Raw genomic sequence first — 26,690 nt, forward strand, 5'->3', positions numbered from 1 at the left:
GTATGACTGTATTCAGGACTTCTACTTACGAACAACATTTTCCATGCCAATTTTGAGGTTGTTATTGTTGAGCAGAAGTTTGAGACGCTGGTTGGGGACCGAGGGACTCAGATGAGTGGAGGTCAGAAGCAGAGAATTGCAATTGCTCGGGCGCTCGTCCGTCAACCCAAAATCCTTTTGCTGGACGAAGCAACATCTGCTCTTGATTCTGAGAGTGAGACTATTGTGCAGGCTGCACTCGACAAGGTATGAACACACAAATATTAATCACTTTTACATGAAAAAATATACCAGTTTCTGGCAGTGGGACTAACACTGTTGCCCAGGAATCAGCCAAAATTGTCAAAACATGAGTTGTTAAAGCTATAATCTGCGATTTTTGCCGCCCCTTACTGCTGGAATTCAGCAATACAACATAGCGGTCCATCGCTTTGATATGATGTAGGCTGTGTCTAGTCCAAATATCCCCATAGCTACCCTAGCTGTGGGTCGTGACTGAAAGACCAAGATCCCGGATACAAGCGGCCGAAATGTGTTTCCTCCGCAGGGTGTCCCTTGGAGATAGGGTGAGAAGCTTGGTCATCCGGGAGAGGGTCAGAGTAGAGCTGCTGCTCCTCCACATTGAGAGGAGCCAGATGAGGTGGCTTGGGCATCTGATTAGGATGCCTCTTGGATGCCTCCCTGGTGAGGTGTTCCGGGCATGTCCCACCGGGAGGAGTCCCCGGGGACGACCCAGGACACGCTGGAGACACTATGTCTCCCAGCTGGCCTGGGAACACCTCAGGGTCCCCCCAGAGGAGCTGGATAAGTGGCTGGGGAGAGGGAATTCTGGGCTTCCTTGCTAAAGCTACTGCCCCCGCGACCCGACCTTGGATAAGCGGAAGAAAATGGATGTTTTAAGAAATTAGTTGTGTGTTTAAAAAGTAATGTGTATTTCTGTGTTTTGGGGAATACATTTATCCATGTTCATGCATTGTTGTCCATCAGTAGGATCAAAATATTCATTTGTGGTACAGCCAGATATTAATTTTTTCATGGAAAACAAAACATTGTGTTTTCAAAACCACAAATATTGTAAAACGGAAATCTGCGCAATGCCATTTTGATATTGTTTGACAGATTAGCTACGTGGCGGAACGGTGTACTTGATTTGCACATCTGCCTTACAATTCAGAGGTTGCGGGTTCACAACTAGGCTCCGAAGTTTGCATGTTCTCCCCAAGCCTGAGTGGGTTTTGTCTGGGTACTCTGGTTTCCCCCAACATTCCAAAAACATGCATGGTAGCTAAATTGAAAACAAAATTGTCCTTTGTCATGCATATGAGTGTGAATTGTTGTCTACAGTATATGTACACCTGCAATTGGCTGGCAACCAGTTCAGAGAGTGTACCCCGCCTCTCGCCCAAAGTCAGCTGGGGTAGGCTCCAGCACACCCGCCACCATAGTGAGAATAAGCGGTACAGAAAATGGATGGATGGGTCAGCTTTGGAAATCACTACATTTTGATGTCAGGACCTTTGCCCTGAAAAGTCCCTTACAACAAGACCCATCCAAATTTTAATTGAAGATGTCCACAAAGAAGAAGAATTTACACCCCAAAAAAATTTTCTATCATTTGTGCAGGTCAGACTGGGTCGTACCACCATAATTGTGGCCCATCGTCTCTCAACTATCAGAAATGCCGATATGATTGCTGGTTTCCAACATGGAGAGGTTGTAGAGCTGGGGACTCATAGTCAACTGATGGGAAAAAAGGGTGTCTATCATACTCTCATTACTATGCAGGTAATACTCGAATTTAAAAAAAGAAAAAAACTTTGACTCGACATTTGGAGGGACATTCATCTATAATCAGAATGATCAACCTTGTGGTTTTCTCCATCATACAGATGTTTCAGAAAGCTAAGGATGAGGATCAGCAGAATTGTGAGCATAATGACAAACGCTTACCAGCCAAAACTTCTTCTGAATCTTCCACATATAGGTGGAAGTCTACAAAAAGTTCTTCCTCCGCTGGTGTAGAGCAAAACAAAGAGAGTGAAAATTTGGTGGATGACAAAGACCAAACAGAAGAGGTGATAATGGATAACGGAAAGTTTTCAGACCCCCTTAAATTTTTCACTCTTTGTTATACTGCAGCCATTTGTTAAAATCACTTAAGTTCATTTTTTTCCTCATTAATGTACACACAGCACCCAATTGACAGAAAAACAATGGAATTGTTGAAATTTTTGCATATTTATAAAAAAAGAAAAACTGAAATATCACACAGCCATAAGTATTCAGACCCTTTGCTGTGACACTCATATTTTTAACTCGGGTGCTGTCCATTTCTTCTGATCATCCTTAAGATGGCTCTAAACCTTCATTGGAGTCCAGCTGTGTTTGATTATACTGATTGGACTTGATTAGGAAAGGCACACCCCTGTCCATATAAGACCTTATAGCTCACAGTGCATGTCAGAGCAAATGAGAATCATGAGGTCAAAGGAACTGCCCGAAGAGCTCAGAGACAGAATTGTGGCAAGGCACAGATCTGACCAAGGTTACAAAAAAAAAATCTGCTGTACTTAAGATTCCTAAGAGCACATTGGGCTCCATAATCCTGAAATGGAAGACGTTTGGGACGATCAGATCCCTTCCTAGAGCTGGCCATCCGGCCAAACTGAGCAATCGGGGGAGAAGAGCCTTGGTGAGAGAGGTAAAGAAGAATCCAAAGACCACTGTGGCTGAGCTCCAGCGATACAGTCGGGAGATGGGAGAAAGTCAACCATAAAATTCTCTGGTCTGATGAGACCAAGTTATAAATTGTTGGCCTTAATTCTAAGTGCCATGTGTAGAGAAAACCAGGCACTGCTCATCACCTGTCCAATACAGTCCCAACAGTGAAGCATGGTGGTGGCAGCAACATGCTGTGGGTGTATTTTTTAGTTGCAGGGACAGGGACACTGGTTGCAATCGAAGAAAAGATGAATGCGGCCAAGTACAGGGATATCCTGGACGAAAATCTTCTCCAAAGTGCTCAGAACCTCAGTCTGGGCCGAAGGTTCACCTTCAAAAAAGACAATGACCCAAGCACACAGCTAAAATACCAAAGGAGTGGCTTCAGAACAACTCCGTGACTGTTTTTGAATGGCCCAGCCAGAGCCCTGACTTAAACCCAATTGAGCATCTCTGGAAAGACCTGAAAATGGCTGCCCACCAACGTTCACCATCCAACCTGACAGAACTGGAGAGGATCTGCAAGGAGGAATGGCAGATGATCCCCAAATCCAGGTGTGAAAAACTTGTTGCATCATTTCCAAAAAGACTCATGGCTTTATTAGCTCAAAAGGGTGCTTCTACTAAATACTGAGCAAAGGGTCTGAATACTTATGGCTGTGTGATATTTCAATTTTTCTTTTTTAATAAATCTACAAAAATTTCAACAATTCTGTTTTTTTCCTGTCAATATGGGGTGGTGTGTGTACATTAATGTGGAAAAAATGAACTTAAATTATTTTAGCAAATGGCTGCAATATAAAAAAGAGTGAAAAATTTAAGGGGGTCTGAATACTTTCCGTACCCACTGTACATAGCAGAGAAGAAAGCGCAGCATGGTTCAACGCTCTTTCCTTGTTTGCAGGTTGAAAATGGTCCACCTTCTATGTTTCTCAAAGTGATGCGTTTCAACCTTTCTGAGTGGCCTTACATTTTGTTGGGGATCATTTCTGCTGCAATCACTGGAATATCTCAGCCTGTGTACGCAGTCCTCATTTCAGAGTTCATCAGTGTAGGTTACAATTACTGTCAAGCAGCATTACTGTACTGTACTTGGTATTTGGATGCAAAAACAGGAATGAGTCTTTAAGAACTCTGAATAAACAAACCCTCTCTTCCTAACTTTCAGCTGTTTACTGAGCTTGATCAAGAGATGAAAAAAAAAAAAACAGAATTCCTTTGCCTCATGTTTGCTGCTGCTGGATTTGTAGTGTTTTTCACTGTGTTTCTACAGGTAGGCATACTTGACATTCACACCTATTTATGCATAATATTAGGACAATCAAGAATAAGTTCCATCGCAATTGCCTTACTATCTTAATGAGCTTCAAATGAATTACAGTTTCAGTAAAACAAGCAATACAAGGACGAGAACACTGGACATCATAAATTTGATCCAATGATGGAACCTGTTCCAGGCCCTGGCTGACTAAGGTTGACCCTAACGTGTGTTTTTTGGATTGTGGCTCCCATGGAAAAGCAAGCCTTAGGGACCCAGAGATTACCTACATAATAAGCAAAGGGTGCATACAGGTGCGTCTCAATAAATTAGAATAGTGTAGGAGAGTTAATTGTATTCCAGCATTTCAATTCCAAAAGTGAAACTCGTAAATTATACAGATTCATTCAACACATGAAAATACTTTTCAGAAGGCCAATTGCAACTTAATATCCATATTAAAATATTTTTGATTGTTTCTTATGTAACATTTTTAATTTATTGGAGATGGTGAAATGTGCGTTTTCATAAACTGTAAGCTAAAAATCCACACGTTCTCTGCCTCAATAACCCGCCAGCACATCTCAAGGACCATCTCCATTCCCCTTTTTTCAATAAACTTATCATCACAAACTCTCAGCCTCCGCCTGCTCTTGGGTCCAGTCTATATCAACTTGTGACACGTAATAAAAAAATACTCTTTGTAGTTAATCTATATGAGTTTTTGAATTGAACTAAAGAAATACATGTTTTCTCGGGCCGTCATTATCGAATCTTTTTAGAATCAACTATCCTATAGTTATTTCGTTGCATACACGATTAATCGACGCCAACCCAATTATTTGTTTTACTTTTTTTAAACTACTAATATGCATTTTATTCTAATTTATGAGGGATGGACTTCTATACTTAAATTGCATATGCTGGTACTGAAAGTATATTATAAATATAAATTTTAGACTACAAAATCAGCCTTTGCTAAATGGGTACCATTCGCGATTAGCATTAGCGCACTAGCAATTACCATTTTAAGTAAATAAAAAAAAAAAAGAAGAAGCTAACTAGCCATTCAGCTCACTCATACATCATGTTATATGTACATTATAAATTGAAAAGTTTTTTAGAAATCACTTACACACGCTCCTCTGTCTTTTTTGGCAATGTTTTTCTCTGGTCCAATGGTGCGTCCGTCTGCAACAAATGTCCGTGTGGTAAACATGGACAGTGGCTAAATTGTTCCGGGTGGCGCAAATTGGTTCCGGTCGGTGCAAATATGCATTTATTAGGTTTTTTTTAAAGTGCCTCAAGGCAGAAATTTTTGCATCAACCAAATTTTGTGGTCAACTTAGCCGATTTCTTTTCAGAGCCCTAAAGTTTTCAAACTAATTTATTGAGATGCACCTGTACCAATTACACATGGAAAGGTGCAAACTGAGATGTAAAGCCAGATCAAAAGATGTCCACGTCTATGCTTTTCTGTTACTCTTCCAATCTCTCTGTATCTGTGTTGCAATTTGCTGATGACACTTTTCAACATTGCTGACACCAAGGCACGTTCTGAGACAACAGTGTAAACATTCAGCTTAGTGAAGTCACATGTATTTGCGTTACTATCCAATTGTTCTTGTGTCTTTCACTTTTTTCAGGGTTTTTGTTTTGGTAAAGCTGGAGAGATCCTGACCATGAAACTGAGACTTGCAGCTTTCAAGGCTATGATGAGGCAGGTAGGTGGAACAATAATTACTCAGGACTAAGGAGACACCTAAAAGTGACCAAGCGTCCCACAGCGCTTCCAGAATGTCTATTGTGTGTGACAGCTTTCAATGAGAGCACACGCAAACATGTCGCTAAAACAATACAATATTTTCATTTGGATGTTGGATGCTTTAAATGTAATTAAATTCCACCCATCAATCTATTTTCATACACTCAACCCCATCTGGGTCATAGGAGCAGCAGTCTCTGCAAGGATGCCAGACTTCTCTATTAGCGGCCAATTCCTTCCGCTCCGCTGGAAGGACATTGAGGCATTCTCAGGCGAGCTGTGACACATATGTCCCTCCAGCCTGTCCTAGGTCTGCCACGAGGCCTCCTCCCAGTCGGACAGGTCCAAACCGCATCAAATGTAACCTCCTGTGGAGGAACAGCGGCTCTACTCTGAGTTCCTCCCAAACGGCCTCCTTTCTCTATCTCGAATGGCTGAACCAATGGAGGAAGTTTATTTCCACTGCTTGTCTTAGTGATTTCCTTTTTGGGTCACTTCCCAAAGCTTGGGAACGTAGATTGCCCAGTAAATCAAAAGCGTCACCTTTTTATTAAATTCCATTCATTTTTTTTTATGGCGAATGAGTTACTTACAGTTATTTTACCTTTTTATTAATTGTATCTTATTAGGACCTTGGCTGGTTTGATGACCCCAAAAATAGTGTTGGTGCACTCACAACAAGGCTGGCGTCAGACTCTGCTGAAGTAAAAGGGGTAATTCACTTCTCTCTCTCTTTCATTCTATCGCTGTGATGTTTTCACCACATTAGTAATCACCTTTCATCTCTGCTCAGGTTACCGGACTACGTTTGGCCACATTGGTCAAGATTATATCCAATATGGGCAGCAGTGTAATTATCTCCTTTGTGTATGGCTGGGAGCTGACCCTGTTTATACTGGTGTTAGTGCCAATCTTGGCAGTGGCTGGAGCTTTAAAGATTCAGATGCTGACTGGTAAAACAGCAAAGGTCAAGAAGGAGCTGGAGAAGGCTGGAAAGGTAGGCATTTGCCATCAGATGTGTTAGTGACCTAGTTGTAGGTCCTTCTGCCAAAGACCCTGTGGTATACAATATGCAATGTTTCCATGGTGTCTCATCAGATTGTTACAGACGCCATCGAGAATATCCGTACAGTTGCATCTCTGACTAGTGAACCCAAGTTTGAATCTTTGTATGAGAATAGCCTCGAAGTTCTATACAAGTATGTGGGCTCTTCAATCACCTGGCCATAAATATTGAGAACGCTTCTTTATTAAGTGTTCTTTTCACTAACCCCCCCCATCTCTCTCTCTCTGCAGAAACTCAGAGGAAATGGCCCATGTGCATGGTTTTGTCTTTGGTTTCTCCCAAGCCTTGCTTTGTTTTGGTTATGCCGGATGTTTCTTGTTTGGAGCTTGGCTCATTGAGCACGGCAGGATGGACGTTCAGGCACTATTTCTGTAAGTAAAATTATGGACTTCAACAGTCTGGAGTCGTAGTAAATGATCAGTTAAGTCCAAACCTTCGCATGCTTAGCAATTTAAATCAGCAATTAACCCTGCGGAAATAAACCCTTTTTATTTTTATTGTTTCCACCTATATAAAGTGTTTGCAGGCCAAAACTCTCACTGCTGGGAGGCTTCCCCTGCCTTTATAGTCAATTTCCACTTTTCCCAAAACTTGGCATGATTGTGAGTTAATCAACATTGTGGAAGAACGCCACATACGACAGATCACGATATCTATGTACCTGAAGACGATATTGAGAATTTTGTATTTGGTTTTCAACAGAAAGCGACAATTTAATGCTGATGCATTCACACTTAAGATAGCGATACCACACAGTGTAATATTAATATTGTGCCCCACCACGATCAAATTCTCTTTTCCTTATGTACTTCTAGATAGTTCCTGTAATTACAAGAAAATGAAAATGACATGTACACATAATCCTTATGGGTTCATCTTTGATATTTTGATCATATGTAAACTGGCCTCATATTTCAGAGTGATCCTGTCAATTATATATGGTTCAATATCTGTTGGAGAGGCCCATTCCCTTGCTCCAAACTATGCAAATGCCAAAATATCAGCTGCTCACATCATGATGCTTCTGAACACACAGCCTGCTATTGATAATCTCTCACATGATGGACAGTCATTGGTAAGCAGCAAAAGGTTGCCAACCAGTATTCTCCAATGCCATTTACAGGCCTACAGTATTAATAAAGTAGGTGTCTCCTTCCTTAAAACTCCAGGACCAATTTGATGGGAATGTGCACTTGGAGGATGTTACATTTAATTACCCGACACGCCCTGATGTACCCGTCCTCAGAGGGCTGAATTTGAAGGTGAGCAAAGGGGAGACACTGGCCCTATTAGGAACCAGCGGCTGTGGAAAAAGCACCACTATCCAGCTCCTGGAGAGGTTCTATGACACCAAGGAAGGGAACATGGTGAGAAGACAATTACGTACACCCATTTCTTGAGCTGCACCGATGACAAATGCTTAATTCAAACTTCATTCAAATAACCTCTGCATTGTTTGGACTTTGAAGCTTTACTTGACAGTTGATCTGGGTTATTTTAGCCTACCTTGTCATATGGAACAAATTACTTCAGGCTTTCCACGGTCTTGGTTGGGAGAATTGGCTTCAATATATTCAGTCACATTTTTATGATTTTGTCATCCAGAGGTTTGATTCTGTAAGCGTGAAAGAGCTGAACATCCACTGGCTGAGGTCTCAGATAGGTATTGTGTCCCAGGAGCCTGTGCTCTTTGACTGCAGCTTGGCTGAAAACATCGCCTATGGAGACAACAGTCGTACTGTAACTATAGAGGAGATCAAGGCAGCTGCTGAAGCAGCCAACATTCACAGCTTCATAGAAAACTTGCCAAAGGTAATCACATTTTTGTATAAAACAACTTTTTTTTTTTTTAAATCAAAGCTCACAATGTATTCTCACCTTAATTAGCCAGTTTAGATAATCGTGTCATTAGATTTCTAATAATCAAGGGAACTATGATAAAGTTTTCAAATCTTTTAACTTTCAAGTAAAAAGATTCAGAAAAAAATAATTACTTCATATTCCACGGACTGACGTTTACTCGAGCAGAAGTACGACACTCAGGCAGGCGATAAGGGGACCCAGCTGTCTGGTGGTCAAAAACAACGAATAGCAATAGCTCGAGCCATCCTTCGTAACCCCAAACTGTTGCTTCTGGATGAGGCCACGTCTGCACTCGACACTGAGAGTGAGAAGGTGGGCTTTTTCTTCTCATGTGGAATTGCTCCACATTTGGCTGTCTGATGTGCATCCACATTGACTTTTGTCCTCACAATTTGTGCTTGATCCAGGTGGTGCAAGAGGCGTTGGACAAAGCGAGGCAGGGCAGGACGTGTATTGTTATAGCCCACCGTCTGTCCACCATCCAAAACGCAGACCGCATCGCTGTCTTTCAGGGAGGGGTGGTGGTTGAACAAGGGACGCACCAGCAGCTGCTAGCCAAAAAGGGAGTCTATCACATGCTGGTCACTAAACAGTTGGGCTATGGGAGGAAATAATCGAGAGTAATTCAGTGACTGTACTATATGCTGACATCGGAGAGGGGATGTATTGGACTGTTCAGAAGTCAGTCACAGGACTGATATAAATGCATGTTTTTGGACAGTGGAACGAAGCCAAGGTATTCAGACAACTCATGCTTTGATTAGTGCACAGGTTACTTCTATTATTGTTCACAAATCAATCATCACAAATCATCAGTTAAAGATAGGTAATGAGGCAATCCATACATTGTCTCGACATAGAAAGTACTAATGTTAAAACTGTATGAACATTTAGTCCAAGTTTCATTGACATATGAACGCATGATGAGGAGCCACAGGATCCAAGTGTGAAAAGGATTGGACCAAATAAGGATGACCAACAGATCAATATTTTGCACATTAACTAATGTGCAGTAACATGGGTTAATGGAAACTATTTGTTTCAAGGTTATGTACCTCCTTAACTTAAATCAAACTTAGCCAACGTCCTCAAATAATGGCCTCAACTCAAATGAATCACTGTGTGCGTCATCCACCGCAGCGCAAATAAACACCTTTTCTTTTCCACCAAAGAAATGGATGCATGACTTCTACTACCACGACGTGTCACAGTAAAAGGTTTACCACAATAACATAACAGTCGCATTGTTTCACTTCATTCATTTGTTCATTCATAACCATTTGTACAAATACATTTCCATAATACTAATTTTGCAGATTGTATCAGTAAAATAATATACCACGGTACAATATCCAATCATATATATTTAATATACAGTACAAGTAATACACAATCTATTTTAAGTAGCATTATTTGTGGGGGGAAATGATATTACACATACTATGATTAAACTTGGATTTCATGTTGTGATAAAAGTGCATTTGTACGAATAAAGTCCTATTCTGTAATACAGTAAATGCCTTACCTCTAATAAATGCCCGTTACTCTGTGCAGTTGAGTAAATGAAGGCCTCTGGCCACTATTCAAGGAAATTAGCTCAAATAAGACAACAGAGACCCCAGACTGTTGAACAGCTAAAGCTGTACATCAAGCAAGAATGGGAAAGAATTCCACCTACAAAGCTTCAACAATTAGTGTCCTCAGTTCCCAAACGTTTATTGAATGTTGTTAAAAGAAAAGGTGATGTAACACAGTTGTAAACATGACCCTGTCCCAGCTTTTTTTGGAACGTATTGCAGCCATAAGTTAATGATTATTTGCTAAAAACAATAGAGTTTATCAGTTTGAACATTAAATATCTTGTCTTTGTAGTGTATTCAATTAAATATAGGACGAACATGATTTGCAAATCATTGTATTCTGTTTTTATTCATGTTTAACACAACATCCCAACTTCATTGGAATTGGGGTTGTACAAGTGGGAATTGACAATGAAATGCTATATATTGAGTACTTTGTGTCATGTTGTATGGGTGACGATATATGAATACGTTATGCATACATGGACCATTTTAGAAAAGATTGATCAGATGTGAGTTTTTACCCCGCAGAGCAGGAGAGTGTGTTGGCTAATAAGTTATTGCAAGTTATCTCCATAGTAACACACGGGAAACGCTGTGATGGTAAAGCGATGGTAAAATGTTCTCGCTAAAATGGGGAAGTAAAACTGGAATAAACAGTTAAAGTGCAGTTCAGAAGTGACATTTTTGACAAAGGACCTAAAATTGAGTGAACTGGTTCTGACATCCTCCTTTTGGCCAAATAAGCCAAGAGGGTGAATCAGACCCTTAAGGACAGCAGTCCTTTATAAGTAAAAAACCTCTGCTTTTAGCGCTCTTTGCCGTCGGCCAGCATCTGAAGTACAACGGAAGTTCTTATTCTCCCATCTATCTTTGTGTAAGATGCAGGATGATTAGAGACAGCTTCTAAAAAGATTGCCAAATGTTTTTTTCTAGCTAAGATTAGATGAAGACAAATAGAGCAGTTATGCTATAGCCTCAGATACAAGAGCCCTTGACCTTTCTCCTCATAACCCCTATCTAATAATACAATTTTGAAGAACAAGCTCGTCGGAGGAATGCTCGACTTGATCAATCGAATATTCCTATTTGGAATTAGATATTACTATTTTTATTTGCATTTCATTTTAATGTTTTGGAATTTCACATTTTGGACTGTTTTCATTTACAATTGAAAGAGACTTAGAATGTTACCAACTTTTTCCTTGAACTGATGTTTTTGGACTTTTGGTTTTCATCTCAGAGGATCGGCTTGAAATATTTGATCTCATTTATGAGTGAGTAGATGTTTCATATACAGCTCCTTTTTGTGAATTTTATTATTTGATGCTTTTCCCCTTGCCGAATACGATTCATTAAAGTGTCTTTTTCTGATTATGGAAAAATGTCCCTTCTTTTTATTTTAAGAATAATAAGCGCAGTGTTATTCATGTTAGCAGACATAACATTATCGACACAGCTTATAAATATTGAAAGTTTTTTTCGGCTAGAATTTAAATAACAGGTCCTGACTGTTGTACCAAGACCATCTAATTATACTAGGTCATTCCAAATGTAACAAGTCTAAAGGGGGAGAGCAGCTTTAAAGAAGCGTGGTTAGAGTTTCATCCAACATCTGCCAAGGTTACTCTGTTGAAGTGCAGCCTAACGTAAGCGGGACCGACGCTTCACAAATGGCTGTGAGAACCTAGGTGAATCTCTGCCGCCAGCGGCTTAAGCAAGCTCCCGTCGCCGGTTACGGTCCACTGTGTAATACGTAGGGACAACGGGGAGCTTTTACCCCTTAAATGGAGAGCTGGTCAGGACTACCACCGTGCCTAAAGGTGCATGGGAGCCTGGGGTAAGCGAGACTTGACACAAAAAAACAACTTGCACATAAAAAAATTAATCATTCTCAATAGTTGCATTGATTGGTGCTGAAAGCAAACGCTCTACTGTGCATTCACATTGTGGAAAAAGAGCAGATGAATCAATGGGAGGCACCTAATGGGAAGCTCCTCTGTCTCTTGGTGTGAATTTTTAAAGTTGAGATGTGGTCGCCAGGTGAAACATGTCATGCATTGAGTTGGAGAAGTTGTTGAACAACGTTGCAGCATCTGTCTGACGGTAAGATTTCCATGCTGTGATGGCGATCACGATCCTGCAAGGGAAAAAAAGATTGGCTTTATCCACAGGTGCTGATAATACAGCGTATGTACTGTATTTACAATTAACTGGTACAATAATTGATTTGATTAATTGGAGCATGTACATTGGTTGTACATGATAAGAATTTGAATAATTGATGAGTTTTCCTTTGTAGCATGAATTCCTGCATGCATGCAGACTTTTTCACTGTTTAATGCACACTGGACCCCCAACACAGACTTGTGCCAGACTGTGGCCATCTACAGCAGCTGAAATAAGTATTTAACACGCCACCATTTTTCCTCACTAAATATACTTCCAAAGGTGCTATTGACTTGAAAATTTCACCAGATGTTGGGAACAATGCAAGTAATCCATACATACAAAGAAAGTAGAACAAATAAGCTCATCAATTAAGTTGTGTGGAAAAATGACATGGAAAAAGCATTGAATACATGAGGTGGCGGCAATCCCCGAACCCGTTGGTGGACACCAACGGTGAGGGATGCCGTCAAGCTGAAGAAGGAGTCCTATCGCTGGCCAAGCGGAATGCAGCTTTGGTGGTCGCTGAAGCAAAAACTCGGGCGTGGGAGGATTTCGGTGAGGCCATGGAAAAAGAATTTTGGACGGCTTCGAGGAAATTCTGGTCCACCATCTGGCGTCTCAGGATGGGGGAGCAGTGCACCATCAACACTGTGTATAGTGGGGATGGGGCGCTGCTGATCTCGACTCGGGATATTGTGAGTCGGTGGGGAGAATACTTCGAAGACCTCTTCAATTCCACCGACACGCCTTCCCATGAGGAAGCAGAGTCTCTGAGGCGGGCTCTCCTATCTCTGGGGTTGAGATCACCGAGGTGGTTAAAAAGCTCCTCAGTTGCAAGGCCCTGGGGGTGGATGAGATTCGTTCTGTTTGGTGGCTAGTTCAGTAAGGATACCTGTCATCGTTGATGCGGTAGAAGAAGCCATAGCCATGATGAACCATAGGAGCAGCAGCCCCCATGACTGAAGTGTATCCCACCATACTGGATGATAGCACAAAGTTCCCGCCACCTCCACTGCGAGTACAAACAAATCACTTATTTCTTCAAATGTGTTCAATTAAAACCAGAACCTGCATCATATTTAACCTTACCTCTTTGCGTAGAGGGGATCGGTGTAAAGAGCTGGAGTGGGATGTCCCGCCTCCTTGGCAAGGAGATAGAGTCCAAGAAGATGCCTGTCAAAACCTGGTGACAACATCACAGTTATAGTTAATCGCTGAGAGAGGACTATACAGTTCAAGCCGATGAGTTACACACCAACCATTGCCCTCTTGGCCTTCTGTCATCAGCTTATTGTGTTTATTGAAGGCTTGAAGCATAGCTTTCCTCTTGTCATGAATCTGATGAGAAAATATTGATTTAGCAGGCCAACCTCACCAGTCACAATGCTTCTGTGTCAAGCTACACAGCCTCACCTCGCGGGTGGGGTCCATCATGGCTTTACACCAGCTGACTGCCTCACTCGTGCAAGGCCGCATTGTCTCGGTCCTGCCGTGGTAGAACCTGCGGGTCATTGCTGTTTCATAGCAACTCCCTGCTCTGAGAGGTGAGAGCAAATAAATGTAATTAGAATCAAATATTTTCTAAATATAATGAAGTAATCTACCAATTATTTATCTTAATGTTTATTCCACTCATAGTGTTGTATTTTATTTCATACAAGTCAATTAACTATTTGATGATATAAATGAATAAACATTGGCTAAAAATGAATACATTTTAACCGACCAATTTAGGAAAAACCGGTGGGCTGGATTAAAGAACCGAGCCATACTTTGCCCACCCCTGATAAAGGCACATTTTTAGTTGATGGTTACTTTTTGTGCATGCGGCAGTAGCTCAGTTGCATGGCCAGCTGAACAAAGGTATCAGGGTGTAGATTCTTCTTTTTGATTTCTGATTTTCCAAACCCTGTGAAGGCGTGACACACAATCTGGAGGTCCTGTGCCTGGAAAGCCAGAGACAGCACAGTCACAAAGGTGCAAATATTAACATGAGAGGTGTGACAAAATATCATCATGAAATGACAGTACTATAGGATACGCCAACATCCGACCTGACGTCCAAGTTGCACATACAATGACTTCTGTCATGTTTGATTTAAATATGAACCTTGATATTCTGACTTACAGCCAGTGACAGTTTCTGGTATGTGCAATTATGTGTGGCCGGAAATGGCAACGATGCCTCAGCAACATAACCCCCCCACACACACAAAAAAAAAAAAAGATGCAAATGGTTTTCTATTGGCATCGCGATCTATAAATCGTTGGGTGTATGGCGAATTTGCAACCCCTTGTGGAGACATTAAGGGGTCTTCAAGAATGTTCCTAATTAACGTTGAGTGAGATGTTATTGATCATTGCAAATTGTGATGTTTTCTACTTATTTCAGTTCTAATAAATTGACAATACATCAAGATAAAACTGGGCTGAATGTTAGAGAAGTTGTGAGGCCCCCCCTTTCCTGGTCTGTACTCATACTGAAAATAAATATCATGCGAGCTTTTGACCTTCTAATCTACGGGAGGTGACTGCTCCCCCCTGAGCTCGCCTTCGGACACCTGCGTTACTGTTGACAAGTCAAACGCGTCGCCTGCCACTGTTCCCGGTACTGGTCGCGCCAGGCCAGGGCACTAGGAACCAGAACCAAGAACCAGCTCGGGGCTCGCCCTCACACCCCATCAGGTAAGCGAAAAAAGGATGTGTGAGATTGTCACCCAGGGTGCCCCTCAAGCAAGGGACGCCACTGCTTATAAAACCAAGAGGGAATCAAAAGTTTGGGTCCCAGGAAAAACAACTTTTATTATTAGAGTCTTAAATCGTAAGTTTGGAAAACCCTGCTCTTATGTTACACGTTCTGAAGTCCACAAACATTTGACTTACCCTACATGCAGCATATATTAATTATTGTGATTTACATTATTTCTGTTAAGTTGTTCGCTTTATGTATAATGGACAAATTGTCATTAGACTGAAAAAGTGCAGATTTACATTTATTTATTTCAATTTGATCATGTATTCTCTAATATATCAGGAAATTCCCCATTCTTCAACTGCATGGTTATCATCATGTATTGGCTGACTATTGACATACTACTGCTGATAAAATAAATAAGGTTTTTGTACAAGTTACTCTCCAATTCCCAACTCTAACTACCATGTCATATAATTTACAACTTTAATATTATCTTCACCCACAAACCTTGTGAGGATAAAAGGTACAGACAATGGATAGATATTATCTTCATTTGATACCGACTCACCGTCTCTATATATTGGAGTTTGGCGTGGCTGATGTCACTGAGGACCTTTTGGTCCACGGTAAAAACAAGCTCTTCAGGTAAAGGCATGGGTCTTACTCTGTCCGAGCCCTGAATGGACATTTAAAAAGAAACGGAAAATTGTTATCTTGTGTTTGGTGTATTTGCAAATCAAGAAAAATTCCACGTCTACCTTCCACTTGCCCTCTGTAGCTTTGAGTTGCTGGTCAACATACCAACACATGGACACCAGGACCATCGCGTCATATGGTGCATGCTGCAAAACCGCGTCAAATGTTTACATTGTTTTTTTTAATCTTCCCATATAAGCTTCTTAAACTTAACTCACATCACAATTGGCTCCAAAAGTACCGTCGGCGAACACGAGTGAGTTGTAGGATTTGTCTCCCCAGCGAATGGTGGGGTCTCCAGTAAGCGCTTCCACTGCAAGCTGCATTCACAATTTATTTTTCAAGACTCAACTCATTAAATCAAATAAGACATGTTTTAGAAATAGGGTTCTTTACATTTGTGTAATTCTCTGCAGATGAGTAGGGTTTGGCATCATCCAGAGATATAAGGAAGAGGCTGCTCTGGATGGTCTCAAGGATGCTTTCATTGTGGGGATCAATGCGAATGAGATGATCCCTGGCCTACACAACCATTTGGATACAATACAGTTGGGTAACATCTTCAGTTTATGCGGCTGTAAAAATCATGTCGTGCCATTCCAGTCCTATACTGTAGGTGGCGTTAAGAAACGTTATTATGAATACCACTTGACTTTTAGGCAGGACAAGGGCAGCTGCAATAAGATAGGCTGCTGCATCCAGGCAGGACACATCTTTGGCTACGCAGATGAAATGAGATGATATGTATCACATTTGTAAAAACAATCAAACTGGTTAGTTGGTTAGGGTAAGTTAGGTTGAGTTATCTAAATGATTCCTCACGCTTCATCTGACAACTGGGCAGTTGAAATGGGGAACCAAAGGCAGGGCGAGGGCCGACGCTCGAAAAGTAGCTCACCTCTCTCGTGGGTCCTCATTCGTGTAAGCTTCGTGCAATGCATTTTAGGGTTAAGATTCGGATTCGGGTTAGTGGAACTCATAATTCCAGCACACTGAAATCACTCAAGTCAGACACTGTCCTTCCCGCCTGGACGCAATAGAGAGTTTCCCACCTAACTACAGTAACCAGTCATATTGCAGCAGGGGCAGATGCAGCAGCCAATCATATTGCAGTGGGGCGTCTCCTGCCAAAACTCAAGCGGGATTCATAAAAACGCACAGGTAACACAAATCACAATATGGGTGTGAACTTCTCCATGTCCTGGACCTGATGTGTCACAGGCCCACTAGGCCCCAATGCAAGTGGACTGTAGAACTGAAAGCTGATTATCAATTCCTTGGTTTAGTTCTGCACCTAAATTAACTGGGTTAGGTGGGTTTTTGTGTAATCCTGCATGAAGTAACCAACCTCTAAATGGTGATCAAACTATAACCAATTGTCTCTTGCTTTTTGCACTTGACATATATAATAATGTCAATGTAAAACACTGTCAGAGAGGTATTAATTTTAAAAAATAAGTTTATTATTGTGGGTGTAGTTTGTCTGTTTCTGATATTTGCCCCTATCAGCTAGTTTAATGAGGTCTGAAAATGTTGGAACAGTGTTAATCAAAACTGAGCACTCTTTTTTAAGGCAGGGTCTTTGCTAAAACTCTGGATCCCAGTATATCAAAACAGATGTACCTAATGTTTAAGTCTCCAAACCTTTGCCCATCGAGTCCTTTCATCAGAGGTAAGAGCAGCAACTCCATCGCCAGCTGGCTGTCTCTCACAGCGCTCTTTCACATAGCTCAGCTGCCTGCACAGGTGAACCCAAACGAGCAAACATTTTGACATCTGCTATTGTGCATCTGAAGTATTATTTTAAATTATATTCCACTGCTTCTTTATATCACACATAATAGCAGCATGCATGCTCAATGCATTTTATGAGAGACGTTCACAGGCAAGATAAAGGACAGCTAAGCAATCATGTCATGGTATTGCTTTACATCATAGCGCTTTGCATTTATCAGTACTCAAGAAGTAGCTCTGTGTTTCAAAAAGGTATCGATGGGCACAACTCACGCTTAGCGACTCAACACGCATAGTTAACAGCCAGCCAACTCTACTCATCAGGCCAGGCCCCACCTTTTAAAGCCATGTACACTACAACAAGTCACAGTAGAATGTGAAGACGCCCACCCCTGCAGCTCACATGCAGGTTGTTGTGTCTAATAATGCAAAATCCATTATATTCTGATTACTGAATTAAAATAGATTACAAGAGATTGTGCTTAAACTTGGCATTTATGCTGTAATGCCATTTAAAGTGTAAACTCTTAGTGAGAGTACCTATTACCTGAGGAGTTCCGGTGGTGTGAGGATTTCCCCGTCACAAAGCGCATCAAACGTGAAGATCCGTCCGTGACACATCACCACCAGGTGTGACGGGCAGCGGCCCTCTCGCTCTGTGAAACAAACATCATCAAACCTGATCCTTTCCATCCATTTTCTGTACCGCTTTTCTTCACTAGGGTCGCGGGCATGCTGGAGCCTATCCTAGCGATCTTCGGGCGAAAGGCGGGGTACACCCTGAACTGGTCGCCAGCCAATCGCAGGGCACACAAACAAACAACCATTCGCACTCACATTCGCACCTACGGGCAACTTAGAGCCTTCAATCAAACTACCACGCATGTTTTTGGGATGTGGGAGGAAACCGAAGCACCCGAAGAAAACGGGCACGGGCAGAACATGCAAACTCCACACAGGTTCAGGCCGCGATTTGAACCCCAGTCCTCAGAACTGTGAGGCAGATGTGCTAACCAGTCGTCATCCACCGTGCCGCCCCTGATCATTTCCATTCATCCATTTTCTATATCAGTTTATCTTTGTTAGGGACGTGGGTGAACTGGAGCCTATCCCAGCTGAATTTAGGCCAGAGACGGGATACACCCTGGACTGGTCACCAGCCAGTTGAAGAAACTAATAGACCAAAAAACGGAACCTGAGGCAAACCTGAACAAACAAAAGGAGAACGTGCAAACTCAACATAGGTAGGCCCAGATTTGAAACTCTAACCTCAGAATTGTTACGCAGATGTGCTAACCTCTACCTCATCGTGCTTTAGCTTAGAACTTAAGTTACCTTAGGTTAACAGATATATTTTGAGATGTACTGTACCGGTCTTGAAATAGTTGTAGATGGTGTCCTTCTTAACTCCGGGTACTTTGCAAGTGCAGAAGAGCCTTCTAAACTGGTCCATATCCAACACCATCTTACCAGCTTTCTGAGGGACCATCTTCTCCCTAAAACCACACACAGCCCCAACAACAACATGTAGCATAATGTTGTAAATTGACTTGTTTGCATGTGTACTTTTATCCTACTTGTAAATGAGGTTCCAATACTGTAGCGTGTGCCAGATGTTAACGCTGGCCCTCTCCAGTTGAGTTCCTTCTCCTGGGGGCCAGCAGTGCTCCAAATAGGGAGCCGGGCCAACAAAGTTCACGTGAAGCTGAGAGGGGATGCGCACCTCCAGGTACGCAGTGTCTAACCACCATTCTTCCAGCTAGGGTTATTCAAATTATTTTAAGTTCACCAGTAACCAGTTAGTTTCACAGCATGAATAAATCATCAATGAAACTAAAACAAACCCAGTTCCTCCTGGTCTTGGCTCTCTGGAGTAGTTTCTGGTGCAGCTCTTTGCCAAGACCCTCTTGAAACATCCGCACAATATCCACCGTCGTTTGAAACTCCTCGTCAGTTGAAAATGGACGAACTGATGGCAAACAAAGGCAAATTCAGAGCGAGAAAGCGCATGTAGATTTGACATAAAGCTTACATTAACACATAATATTAACATACATCCTCACCAAAACTATGTTTAAATTATTCTAAACACTAAATAGTCAGAACTGCACAATCTACAGGGGTTCTTCGTCAGTTCCACTCCTACTATGACAATCTGAAAGTCAGACTGCACCGTAGTCTTATCACCAATCTAAACTAATGCAGCAGTAAAGTCTAAATTACAGTTTATATTTGTATGAAAAAAAATGCATGTAGACGTTGATGTAAAATAAATTTCTTCTCTTGCATGCCTTTTTTGTATTTCCTGTATCCACTATTGCTGCTGAAACAATGTAAATGTCCTTATTGTGGGACTAATAAAGGTTATCTTATTAGTCTATATACTTTTAGCGGCACGGTGGACGACTGGTTAGAGCGTCAGCCTCACAGTTCTGAGGACCCGGGTTCAATCCCCGGCCCCCGCCTGTGTGGAGTTTGCATGTTCTCCCCGTGCCTGTGTGGGTTTTCTCCGGGCACTCCGGTTTCCTCCCACATCCCAAAAACATGCATGAATTGGAGACTCTAAATTGCCCGTAGGCATGACTGTGAGTGCGAATGGTTGTTTGTTTCTATGTGCCCTGCGATTGGCTGGCAACCAGTTCAGGGTGTACCCCGCCTCCTGCCCGATGACAGCTGGGATAGGCTCCAGCACGCCCGCGACCCTAGTGAGGAGAAGCGGCTCAGAAAATGAATGAATGAATATACTTTTAACGTTATAGGCCCGTTCTCAGGTGACGTAAGCGGTGACGTACAAATTCATTTCCAGTTTAAGACGGTGTATTGTGTTGCCGTGTCTTATTTTCTCTCCAGAAACTTATTAACTGGCCTGCAATTTTGCTGTTCAAAGTTGGTTACTCACTGCTGTAACGTGGTTCGAGCCAGACCTGTGACAAGTGTACTGTATCACTAAATCACCTATTTTTCGTGTTTCGCGACCACTTGTCATATTCTAACAGACAAAATGACTTTTTAATTGTCTTTCTTCCCTTAAAATTTAAAAAGAATAGGTAAAACATTGAAGTCACATGAATCTATGTTTACCATTAAACTGTGTTAGTTTTTATAATTCTTGATCAAATTTGAGATTATTAGATTCCCACTTTTTGCAACACCCTGTATAAAACAATCAAATGAAAAACATTAAGCATAACAGTGACTAAGCAAGCTGCGTGTTCATGCCACGACATAGTCTTACTACACCCACCGTTCGTAACCTCGAAATGTCAAATGTCGGGTTTGTAATTTTTTTAAAATAAATAACTAACAAAAACTAACAATATTAAGTTGTGATTGTAGTTTTCAGTGTTGTATAACTGCACTGCAGCATGCAATATTTGTTTGCTTTTTGTGCTACAAGAGAGGACCCAAATATTAGATTATCCTTGTAAATGCAGTTTCTTTTTGTAATGGAACTCATTAGATTGCCTTGTAGTGATGGAGGACACAGAAACACAAGCAAGACATTGTAAGAAATGTGATTTCTTTGTCCTTGAGTTAAAGCAGAGCATCACCTGCATCCAGGTATTTGGAGAGGCTGCCCTCTAGTGTGGGGACAGGCAGAGCAGGCAGGCTGCGTTGGTACTGAAAGGTCCTCTCATGCTGTGGCTCTAGCAAATGGCTTGCCATTTTTTCCTATTGTGTCTGTAACACACACACACACACACACACACACACACACACACACACACACACACACACACACACACACACACACACACACACACACACACACACACACACACACACACACACACACACACACACACACACACACACACACACACACACACACACACACACACACACACACACACACACACACACACACACACAGTACTTTAGCTCAGTGAGTCACACTGAAAGAAAAGACAGACAGACAGGTAGGTAGGTAAATCACTTATACGTACCAACAACATGCCATATATATATATATATATATATATATACACACACTCCTTTTAAAATTAAGATTTATGGAAAGATAGTGGATACAAAAACAACACAATGAATTGTGTTATTAACCATGTTAGGGACCAGCAATGTTTTAAACCTGCGTCAATTGTTTAATCACTTACGAATTTAAAAAAAAACAAAAACAAAAAAACGACATGTAGACATTAACAGTGCATTTGCATTATATTCAAAGTGTAGTAGTTGAGGTCTATCTCGATAGCTTACTCTGTTTGACTTCGACTTAACTTGTTCACATGATTTGCAAATGTATCTCCCACGTTGGTTCGTATGTAGGACGTAAAGGTCAGCTCACCTTCAGAACGTTTGTCGACAGGCTCCTCGTAAGACAAAACTCAAACGTTTGGATGAGTGTTTTTTGTACTCCCGCTGTTCACCTTTAACCCAGTGCCCCTCGAGCAGCCCGGAAGAGAAGAGGCCACCGCGCATGCGCAGCTCAGTGGCATTCGCCCTACATTCGCAGAGTGAGGACAGTCCCCACCGGTCACATGGGGCAATATTGCGTGTTCCGGTTATTCTTTTAATACAATTAACTATTAATCATTTACTAGGCATGTGGGGGAAGAAGAGTTGAAGACACATTCAAAAACTATGGTCACATTTTCTTATCAAATCAATCCAATTCTCTCGGACTTACATAGAGTTAAGATGTGACCAATATTATCTACAATCATAAGATAATTACAGTAATACGTTAGTCCGACAGTGGAGGTGTAAAAGCAGAACAAAGCTAAGAGTACATTTTGAACAAGATTGGCATACTAAAAATAATGCATGTATGCTACTACAACCCCAATTCCAATGAAGTTGGGACGTTGTGTTAAACAGAATACAATGATTTGCAAATCATGTTCAACCTATATTTAATTGAATACACTACAGAGACAAGATATTTAATGTTCAAACTCAAAACTTTATTCTTTTTAGCGTACATATTTTTAAATGGTATTTTCTTGAGTTTTTATTACACAATACTTTTTTTAAATCACAATCTCACACTTGACAAATACACCAAATAAAAAAAATAAAACTAATACTGAAACTAATAAACTAAAATGGTGTTTTTGAGAAAATAAAAACTAACAAACCTGCTCTTAATAAAGAAAACTCAAAACGAAATTAAAACTAACACTAAACTAAAACAAAAACCTTTAATGGAAAATCCCAAACTACAATAAGCTAAAATCTTAAATATGCTCTGGACTGGCTGCTCTGGACATCATCATCCAAAGCACACCACATCATCTACCTATCAAAAGAAACAATCATCTCATCCAAAACATACAGTGGGTACGCTAAGTATTCAGACCCCCTTACATGTTTCACTCTTTTTTTATATTGCATTCATTTGCCCAAAAATATTTTTCTTTTTGTCCCCCTCATAATGTACACACAGCACCCCATATTGACAGAAAAAATTGAATTGTTGACATTTTTGCAGATTTATTAAAAAAGAAAAACTGAAATATCACACAGCAAGAAGTATTCAGACCCTTTGCTCAGTATTTAGTAGAAGCACCCTTTTGAGCTAATAGAGCCATGAGTCTTTTTGGGAATGATCCAACACATTTTTCACACCTGGATCAGGTGCCGGATGATAGCTGGGATAGGCTCCGGCACGCCCGCGACCTTAGTGAGGAGAAGCGGCTCAGAAAATGGATGGATGGATGGATTTGGGGATCATCTGCCATTCCTCCTTGCAGATCCTCTCCAGTTCTGTTAGGTTGGATGTGAACGGTGGACAGCCATCTTCAGGTCTCTCCAGTGATGCTCAATTGGGTTTAAGTCAGGGCTCTGGCTGGGTCATTCAAGAACAGTCACGGAGTTGTTCTGAAGCCACTCTTCGTTATTTTAGTTGTGTGCTTAGGGTCATTGCCTTGTTGGAAGGTGAACCTTTGGCCCAGTCTGAATTCCTGAGCACTCTGGAGAAGTCAAATCACCCAAATCCAGGTGTGAAAAAAAGAAGACTCATGGCTGTATTAGCTCAAAAGGGTGCTTCTACTAAATACTGAGAAAAGGGTTTGAATACTTCTGTCTGTGATATTTCTTTTTTTTTTTTTAATAAATCTCCAAAAATGTCATCAGTTCCATTTTTTTCTGTCAATATGGGGTGCTGTGTGTACATTTGAGGGGAAAAAAGAACAAATGATTTTAGCAAATGGCTACAATATAAAAAAGAGTAAGAAATTTAAGGGGGTCTGAATACTTTCTGTACCCTGTATCACATCGTCTATGTAAAAAAAAACAAAAAAAACACACAATCCAAATCATACAGCGTCATCTATGGAAAGAAACATCTCATCCAAAGCACACCACCACATCATGTCTCACCTATCGCTATAGCTAGCTATGGAAAGGAAAACCTTATGATTCAAAGCATGTCACATCACGAGTCAAAATGATGTGTATCACAAATGCAGCTAAAAATGACCCACAAAAAAGTATAATACAGTGCAGAAGTTTTATTTCAAAGCATGAAAATTAATATAATTCGTAGTATTTCAGTTTTTATCTGTTCTAATAAGGATTAAAATTTGGATTCAATTAACCGTTGACATGAAGATTACTGCACATTAAGCGGGTTAAAATTTACACATAAGCAAACGTGGACTAGTAACTTGCATATGCTTCACATTCACAAAGATTTTTGAATGTAGAGAAGCTAAACATTTGCATCATTACAACGGGTTATTGTTCATGATAGCAGCCTCACTTTAGTCCTTTATTTAGTACAGCATGTTAGCATTCCCGCCATTAACCTAGTTTGCTGATGAGCTCCTTAGCAAGCGCGATGTAGGCGGACATGGCGTCGTCCTTCGACATTCCTGAAAGAACACGGGAATACAAACGACACATGAAAAAACATCAAGTTGTGGTCTATGACCTCGAAATATTTGGATTTCTTCTCGTGCTACCTTTCCTGGAGCTCCACGCGTCCCACTTGGCTTTCCCCTTCATGTCGAACAACCCCGGCCTATCTGGGAAACGTGAAATCGCACCACCTTAACTGAGAAATTTGAAATTACGGACGCCGTTATTGTCACTTGTCGCACCTGTGTCGACATCTCCGACAATTGCCTGCTTGTATAGGCCGTAGAGGTCCAGCAACTCCTGGTCCGACGGCCTCGTCTTCAAGTTCTTCACATCTTCCGCCGCCTTCTCAAACTCTGCCTGCAGGTGATGACAGCAACAGATCATTATTGATTATTAACCACGAAGAAAAGTGGCAAAGTAACAGGCACTTAAAGTACCGTACGTGTTGTGAACTTAGTAACCTATTAGAACACCACAATGGGCTAAACAATCGGCTTTTATGCATGACTGGTGCTTTTGTTCCTACTTCTACTCCACAAAGCAACTAGGACACGGCAGGACGGATAATTACAAATGTCTAAAGAAGGGTTTCCCAAACTTTGTCACCTCAAATTAGAAATTTGGGACAAGGTGGGACAAAAAGGTATACAGTTTACCCCCCCACCCCCCCCGATTTTATTACATTTACAGTTACTTCTTGACCCCTTTCCTTCCTTCCTTCTTTTATTTTCTCAAAACGTAGAAAATAAACAGACCTATCTATCTCAGCAGTGCATCTGCTTTCCCCCATTGAGTCTTCCTCCCTCAGACTTTTAAGCATCCTTACATCCTTCCTTCCGATGCAGAAATCTACTCTTCTGCCTTCCCTTCTTCATACCTTCCTTCCATCGCACTTGTTTTTTTTTTATTCACACAGCCATACATCCTTCCTTCCATTGTTTAAACCTGGTTGATCTTCTTTACTTCTATCTTACACAGGATTTTCTTTCCTTCTTTACCGCCTACCTTACTTACCTCCTTCCATCTTATACCTTTTTTTGTCTTCATTCCTTCCTTATCTCCTCCCTTCCTTCCACCTCAGACCTTCTTTTTTCTTCTTTCCTAGCTGACCTCCTTACTTTTGTCCTGTCCTCCCTTCTGGCTTCCTTCCACCTAAGACCTGCTTTTGACTTCTTCTTTCTTTCCCCTGAACTTCCTTTCTTTCTGCTTTCCTTCCTTCATTCCATACGCTCTTTAGTCTCGCTTTTTATTCCTCTCTGATATTTTGCATCCTATCATCCTTTGTTAAAACTAAGTTTCTGCCCCTCTAATACTGCTTTAGAATCCACTCTTTATTCTTGACTCAATTATTTGCCTATTTGTCATGGCATTAAATCGAAAAAAAAAATAAAAAAAGTGTAGACTGTGCCTACTTTTGGCCCACCCTGTATTGCGGTATACTGCACATGATCTAATCGTTAAGCCCACAAAGTGCATGATGAACTGCAATAAAAATAAATCAAAAAGCCCCTCGCTCACTGCTATGATCAATAAGAAACCTTTCTTTTGGTCCCCGTCCGAAGTTGGGAACCCTCTTCTACTCTCTCCCCAAATTTAGCGCTGATTCAACAACCTTGCACCATAGGTATTGGTCGAAACGGACAGGTAAAAGCAAAAGGAGAATCGCTGTAGCATCCAGTCCTCTCTTCCAATGTGAAGCGAAGTAATATTACAGCATGTCAGTGAAAGACGGACAGAGCGAGATCGCGTGATCACAGTCAACATTGATGATCGCACACTGGTTGAAAGCACACGAAAATGCGGTGAGGTATTACCACAGAAGTCATTTTGATGGAGAAAAGGCCGCGGCTCCGATGTGCCTCTTTTAAATGTGCGTATCGCTCGTGTGGGTGCGCCCGTAATTGCAAAAACAACGGTTCAACCGCACACTGTCGCTCCGACAAGGCCTGAACGAAGAGGCGGGACTAGTCTGCTACAGAGAAGCTGATTGGTGTCCTGGCCTGTGCGCACGCGCACACCAGAGAACGGTACACTAAGAACATGTCACGTCTGGGCCAAAGTCCACACAAAACGTGTAAGACACCACCCGACTCTCTAGGGGTGAAGAATAGAGTTTTTTTTGTGTTTTTTTTTTTAATCGTATCAGGAAAAAGTTTCAAATATAAAGTAATAACGGTGAATATAGTGGAAGTAGGAGTGTTTCCAAAACTAATAGACGTATGTATATCATGTCACAAAATAAAATTTCCCACGTAAAAAGAAAATGTTTGTGAAAATGTTCAGTAAAATATAATTATTTCATTTTATAAAATTGC

The 26,690-nt window shown here is 41.2% G+C and overlaps 2 protein-coding genes and 1 long non-coding RNA gene across 7 annotated transcripts in view; 1 reads left to right on the plus strand and 2 right to left on the minus strand.

The window, feature by feature from the left end:
* LOC133479106 (ATP-dependent translocase ABCB1-like) overlaps positions 1-11,623 on the plus strand; it is a 28,676-nt gene extending 17,053 nt beyond the window's left edge. Inside the window, 15 exon segments of the mRNA XM_061775619.1 lie at positions 76-246; positions 1,624-1,785; positions 1,890-2,075; positions 3,626-3,772; positions 3,890-3,994; positions 5,626-5,703; positions 6,374-6,457; positions 6,538-6,741; positions 6,843-6,943; positions 7,041-7,181; positions 7,729-7,885; positions 7,980-8,177; positions 8,416-8,622; positions 8,839-8,985; positions 9,081-11,623. Of these exon segments, the coding sequence (XP_061631603.1) occupies positions 76-246; positions 1,624-1,785; positions 1,890-2,075; positions 3,626-3,772; positions 3,890-3,994; positions 5,626-5,703; positions 6,374-6,457; positions 6,538-6,741; positions 6,843-6,943; positions 7,041-7,181; positions 7,729-7,885; positions 7,980-8,177; positions 8,416-8,622; positions 8,839-8,985; positions 9,081-9,287 (2,295 nt within the window). The 3' untranslated portion in view covers positions 9,288-11,623.
* On the minus strand, positions 7,477-9,302 carry LOC133479107 (uncharacterized). The gene is made up of 2 exons (XR_009788838.1): positions 8,805-9,302; positions 7,477-8,528 (listed from the first exon to the last, which is right to left on the minus strand). It is a non-coding gene; the product is annotated as an uncharacterized LOC133479107 (long non-coding RNA).
* Positions 10,025-26,351, minus strand: LOC133479105 (acyl-CoA-binding domain-containing protein 7-like). 5 transcript variants are annotated; one of them, XM_061775618.1, is made up of 18 exons: positions 26,190-26,351; positions 24,615-24,732; positions 24,477-24,539; positions 19,395-19,519; positions 19,128-19,309; positions 18,922-19,046; positions 18,098-18,206; positions 17,461-17,554; positions 16,213-16,338; positions 16,035-16,136; positions 15,879-15,962; positions 15,689-15,796; positions 14,241-14,371; positions 13,839-13,962; positions 13,685-13,763; positions 13,515-13,608; positions 13,318-13,437; positions 10,025-12,393 (listed from the first exon to the last, which is right to left on the minus strand). In XM_061775618.1, the coding sequence occupies exons 1-18, from the start codon at positions 26,199-26,201 to the stop codon at positions 12,273-12,275; spliced, it is 1,917 nt and encodes a 638-aa protein (XP_061631602.1). In that variant the 5' UTR covers positions 26,202-26,351; the 3' UTR covers positions 10,025-12,272. The 5 variants fall into 5 exon arrangements, with proteins under 5 accessions (XP_061631602.1, XP_061631599.1, XP_061631597.1 ...); XM_061775615.1 differs by lacking the exons at positions 24,477-24,539; positions 24,615-24,732; positions 26,190-26,351 and adding exons at positions 21,102-21,231; positions 21,857-22,001; XM_061775613.1 differs by lacking the exons at positions 24,477-24,539; positions 24,615-24,732; positions 26,190-26,351 and adding exons at positions 21,102-21,446; positions 21,857-21,999.
* Between the last annotated feature and the right edge of the window lie 339 nt (positions 26,352-26,690).

The sequence above is a fragment of the Phyllopteryx taeniolatus genome, chromosome 6 (assembly GCF_024500385.1).
Source record: "Phyllopteryx taeniolatus isolate TA_2022b chromosome 6, UOR_Ptae_1.2, whole genome shotgun sequence".
In the NCBI taxonomy this organism is placed as follows: Eukaryota; Metazoa; Chordata; class Actinopteri; order Syngnathiformes; family Syngnathidae; genus Phyllopteryx; species Phyllopteryx taeniolatus.